The sequence below is a fragment of the Miscanthus floridulus genome, chromosome 2, assembly GCF_019320115.1.
Source record: "Miscanthus floridulus cultivar M001 chromosome 2, ASM1932011v1, whole genome shotgun sequence".
Taxonomy (NCBI): domain Eukaryota; kingdom Viridiplantae; phylum Streptophyta; class Magnoliopsida; order Poales; family Poaceae; genus Miscanthus; species Miscanthus floridulus.
The window spans coordinates 43,746,368-43,752,114 of NC_089581.1; the positions used below are offsets into that span (position 1 = coordinate 43,746,368).

Here is a 5,747-nt window from a genome sequence, read left to right on the forward strand (position 1 = left end):
TTGCAAGAATATGTTTTCAAATGTTGCAGGCGTTCCATACGTATGGTGCAAGTATTTCATCTGTATGTTGCATATGTTTGCAATGGCTACGCACGTGTTTTTAAGTTTTTTTATGTTTGCAAGTGTTTCAGACGTATGTTGCAAGTGTTTTAGTTGTTTCGAACGTATTGCAAGTGTTTCATCTCAATGTTGCAAAAGTAGAAATGGTGTTGCAAACATGGAACCCACTTGCTACTGGCGCCTGCTGCATGGGTGTGCTGCCGTGGGTCACATGCGGGCGCCTGAAGCCACCAAATGCATCCGTGGCGCGCATCCAAAGACGGGGCAAGTGACTGAGACCCACGTGGTTTGGCGGGAATCCACGTGGGGAGTGAAAGGCCATGCGCGCTGTCATCTGACGGAACGTTCGATTTTTGGAGCGGCGTCCGGACGTCTGGGCGCTAGTAACACCCTTATTTAAACCTTTTTCATGAAAGAATATAGTGGATGTAGATTTGAGGTAATTTATTAGGCATCAGATGTTAGTAATCATTTATACAAGTTTGATTAAATTATTTGACTTTCAAAAAACAAGAATTATTTTTCTTTTTTTTACCGAGTGAATAGTATTTCTTATCGCTATATTTTTCTCTTTATATATAACATTAAGGGTTTTTAATTTACGCCATTACAATTTTTGAACTTCTTTGATGCGCCATTACTATTCGTCTATTTAGAAACTTGCCATTATAATTTTTCTTCGGCTTGAATCCTGCCATTTTATATGTATTCGAATGCATTGGGCCCGATTTCAGACGTACACACATCATTGTATTTCATGACCCTGTTTAGTTACTCCCAACTCCCAACTTTGGTACTATGAAAAAGAAGATTCCCCGTCACATCAAACTTGTGGTACATGCATGGAGTACTAAATGTAGACGAAATCAAAAACTAATTGTACAGTTAGGTTGTACTTTGCGAGACGAACGTTTTGAACCTAATTAGTCAACGATTGGACAATTATTACCAAATACAAACGAAATGTCATAGTGCTCCACAGTGTTGCACAGTAAATCCGGCGGCGCCGAATTCGGCCAACTAAACGTGGCCATATGGACAAAACCACCCCTCTACCCTTCTGGCCATTCTCCCCGGCCTAGTAGAGAGCCCAAACTCCCCGCACCGCGCGTCAGCGCAAGATTTCTCGTCGGCAAGCGGCATGACAAGAACCCAAACCCCTTCGCCACTTCTCCTCTCTTCCTCTCGCTCCGCGCGGCGCCGTCGGACGATCTCCTGAGCCACCGTGCGAAGCCGCGGGCGCTCGCGTCGCGCACGACCACCTCTGCGCCCGCCGCCGTGCACCGCTGCCTCCAGAGCGCCTCAGGTTTGGCCTCAAGCCCCGCCCCGCCCGTGTAGGAATTGCGTGTTGCTTGGTTCTTTATTTCTTGGATGGCGACTCCAGCTTTCTTCTTCCTTGCTTTGAGGTTTCATCGAATTGGCCCGCGGAGCATGCCAGGCATTTGTTCTGTCCTTGGTCTCCCAATGGCGGAGCGCTAGGGTTCTCGCACTGTTTATTTGGACATTCTTTCTTGTTTATTAATGGTGTTTGGACTCCCCGGACCGGTATATATTGTGGGTTCTTGGATGATTCTGAACAAAGTAAAGGGTCGGCTTTTCTTGCTTTTAGTGTTGAATTGCTCGATAACCACGAATGGGATTCTCTTTTCCTCAGATAGATCAGTACTGGTTCTCCCTTGGTGCCAGTGTCAATTCATCACCTAGATAAAGGCGTTAGTCAACTCCTCACTTTGGTTAGGATTCGGAGCTTGTGAATTCGTGTTCAGCCTCAACTATGAAACATAAATACTTCTTCCGGTTTTGGCTTGCTCAGTCTAGATGGAAGTTATGGCATTGATTGGATGAAACTCTCCGAGTTGTTGGTTGTTATTGCAACATTGCCCAGTAATTACTTATTAGGTAAATTCATAGTGTTGGTTAGGTTCACCAGGTAGCTGCTTGCATCAGAATCTTTTTTAATTGTATAGTTATATTCGTCTTACTGTTGGTTTAATAATTAGACAATCAGTCTGGCCAATTCTTGATCGTTGTCAAGTGTGTCTGTTACCAAATTTTGGCAATGCTATGATTACTCAATGCAAAAAAATTGGCACCTCTGAACTCTGATGTTCCTGGCTTCATGGAATTTCCAGCATAGAGCTCAAATGCAGCCAATTATTGTTTAAATTTTGTATTATTTTACAAGAATTGGCAAGAACTTGTTTTGTTGCCTCAATGTTTGGGTAAGATACCATTATGTTACTATTGTAGCTGCCAAATCTTCAGTGACTGACTTTGTAACCTTGCTAGACTCCAAGAAAGGGTTGGTTCTTTCAGTGTAGTCTCCAATGGTGAAAGAAGGGCCTCAGGCCCTCACAGGAACTGAGTTGAATGCTGCCGTGTACAGATACCTCCAGGAATCAGGTTTCAGAACCATATCTAATCCTTTCACATCTCGGTCGGATATTAGCATTACATGTTTGTCAGTTCTTTCATGGGTATATTCTGATCATTGTGTTGTTAGGGATCTATGTAATGGCTGGAATTAGTGTTGGTTTGCTTAGTTCGAGTGAAAATCTGGAAGATTTATGTCTAGAGAGAACAAAAAGAAAAAAAAAATAGGAAGGTGAAGGGAGGCAGCAGGAACAGATTTTATGAAATCATCTGTTACCATTGTTCCATAAATTTCGGTTGGTTCTTGGCTCGGGTCAGGGTCATTCATCGTCATGTTGGTTTCATCAAATTGCTTAGTGCATCTTAATTTCTTTATAAATCTGAACCAGGAGAGAGTGTACTTCTAATTTAAATAAAACTTTAACGGTGCTTCATTCCTTTCAGAAACACCTCTTCTTTGTTTTTAAGACGTACTACATCCTTGTATAACCAGATGAAACTTACAACAGTACTAATTTAAATAAAACTTTAACGGTGCTAGAAGAAGTATGGAGCACTGTGGTTAGAAAAAATATGGTGTTCTGTGAAACATCCACAGAGTTAGAAAAAATATTGTGTCCAGTTCATTATTAGCTTTGTTGTCTGAAACACGGTTTGTTAAGAACAGAAATCATGATTAACTTTTGTTTTAAGGGATTATTAGAATATGTGCTGCTTGGTTCATCTTTGGGCCAATTTTTACAATTTTGTTTGGGTTCTTTATGTAGCTACTTCATGTTTTTTTATACAGTTAAACAACTAACTGAGCAGTGGCCACATACCAATTCTTTATAAGTTAGGATTGAATAATAAAGTGTTGTTGGCGTGTTGCTTTGTTTGATATGAAGAGAAAAATGGTTGATTTCAAGTGTACATACGAACTTGGTAGGAGAACTGAATGAATGGCAGCATTTTTTTCCTTGGTTGGAGCATTCCTTCTTTCATGCTTACATGATAATTTAATATTAGACTTTTCGCAACCCCCCCCCCCCCCCCCCCCCCCAACACACACACACACACTGATTGATTCTGGCATTATTCTTTAGTTGACCCATAATTTGGTCTATGCAAATAGCTATAAGCACTTGGTTTCCTGGCAACATTTTTTTCTTAAGGGCGACAATATTGTTGCTGCATAATTTATTATAAGAAAATGAATTGGCCCATTTTTAGGGAAAAGGGGACCCAAAAACCGAACAACTGCACGCAGGGGCGGAGCTTAGTTCAGACAAAGGTGGGCCATGGCCCCTCCTGTCAAACATGATTTGCACTGAGTAAACAGTAAATGTGGTGCTGTTAATTGTTGTTTACAGCATAATTACACAGACTGGCCCCTCCTGATTTCTTGATCAAGCTCCACCTCTGACTGCACGGTTCCAAAATGGAAAACAGCCCGACCTGCACAGTTCCTGGCAACTTAGAGTTAAAGAAAAGAACAGTATCTAATGTAGTAATAAAACATTGGCACCATTTGTACTACTATCCTTCATTGAGCGATTACAGAATTATTTCTGCATTACTTAATTGTTTCTTGTATACTTTGTCAGGTTTTCCCGCTAAATAATTGAGCACCTCTAAGAACTCACTAGAACCTAGCTGATTGTTTAGTGTTAGCTTGTTGCTCAGTATGAGACAATTGTAACAGTTTTTTATTGTATAAAAAGTAGAATCAAGCTTTTCTTTAGCTGATTGATTTCGGTTATTGTTCTCTGTTTTTTTTCCTTTGCTGTGTTGTTTAGGTTTTTGTGTATTAAAGCATGTAAATTATATTTAAGGTTTAATTTGAAAATTAAGTATTCCGTGTTTAAATGCTTTATTTGTTCCATATGAAATCGCAGGATTTGTGCATACAGCATTCAATTTCTTCTATGAGGCAGGCATTGGAAAAGGCAACATCCAGGGAATGATCCCACAAGGTACCTTGATCAGAATCGTGCAGAAAGGTCTTCAGTACATTGAACTTGAAGCAAATGTAAGCTAATATACCTAGTCTGTTGATGATCACTGCGTTATCTGTTGCAACTCCTAACATGTTTTCTTCTATTTGTGTCTGTAGTCTGAGATTGGCAGCGATGACGAGCACCACTTCTTTGAATCTCTGGACCTAATGACTAATGATTTAGATGAGCTGATGAAGAAAATTACCAGCAGTGGGAAGCACAGTTCTGTCGAAAACGACAAAGAGCAGAAGATCGATTCAGTTGAGACTGACAAAGCGCAGAAGATTGATTCTGCTGAGACTACCACAACTTATAGGAAGCAGCCTATGCGGAAAACAAAGGCTGCACAGAACAGCAAACCTGATGAGATTGCTACAATGCGTAAAGCTGAGCCAGTGAAGCGTGCGAAGGCACAGAGCATCAATTCTGCTGAGACTCTGCAAAAGACCGGTTCTGTTGAGACTACCACAGGATTGGGGTGCCATCTTTCGTGGATAGGGAGGAAACCTAGACTCAGAAAACGAAAGCATTGAAAGCTAGACAAGAGAAGAAACTGAAGTTAGACATTCAAATCCATTGCTGATTCAGAGTGTGGAGATTTGACAAAATTTATGACAGATACCATTCAGTTTCTGATTTCCTAGGCAGTATTATGAAAGTACATAAGCATGGCTGCATTTTCATACAGGCAGTTTTACAACTCGTATATCTTGTAAATTGTTAGTTTTAGATAGATGACTGTTATCATGTGGTAGTTCTAGTGCACTGGTTCTGTAAAGCGGATAGGTTTTCCTTTCCCCTCTTTTGTAGTAGTTAGACATATGCCGCCTTTTGACAAATATTAGGATAACCTATTGTGTTGATTTTTGCAACACTGTGTGCCACTGAGCAAAAACACACAATCTGATGTTTATTGTTTGCTCGCTGAATGTGAGAAGTAAACATAAATTATATTCAAGCTGCGGATTCGAATGTCAGCCAACCAAACAGCTCATGGTCATGCTAACGAAGGTACAGCAGTTTTCTGCTTCCCGTTTAATTTTGGTTCTGTAATAGGGTCTCTTGTGATTGAAGGGGCCCCCCATACTGGTTTAGTGGACCCAAGAATCGGCATTTTCTAGACGTCCATCAGTTAAGTATGAGAGTCTGATGGACCATTTTTGCTGTAAACATTTGAAAACCAGCTAAAACTGTGTAAAGAGTAGTGGTAAATTAATCACAGTTTTATCCAGGTCATGAATCGTGTTTATCCTGCAGGTTGCAGTCATTGAGAAAGTAAAAGCATCAGATTTCTTTTGGCAAAGGGCGTGGCTAGCATCCGGATGGGCGCGTGTG

General features: G+C 40.8%; 1 protein-coding gene across 2 annotated transcripts; it reads left to right on the forward strand.

The window, feature by feature from the left end:
- Nucleotides 1-1,175: 1,175 nt before the first annotated feature.
- On the forward strand, nt 1,176-5,276 carry LOC136538633 (WD40 repeat-containing protein HOS15-like). 2 transcript variants are annotated; one of them, XM_066530596.1, is made up of 4 exons: nt 1,176-1,366; nt 2,350-2,463; nt 4,311-4,444; nt 4,529-5,276. In XM_066530596.1, the coding sequence occupies exons 2-4, from the start codon at nt 2,388-2,390 to the stop codon at nt 4,943-4,945; spliced, it is 627 nt and encodes a 208-aa protein (XP_066386693.1). In that variant the 5' UTR covers nt 1,176-1,366; nt 2,350-2,387; the 3' UTR covers nt 4,946-5,276. The 2 variants fall into 2 exon arrangements, with proteins under 2 accessions (XP_066386693.1, XP_066386694.1); XM_066530597.1 differs by lacking the exon at nt 2,350-2,463.
- The last annotated feature ends 471 nt before the right edge of the window (nt 5,277-5,747 follow it).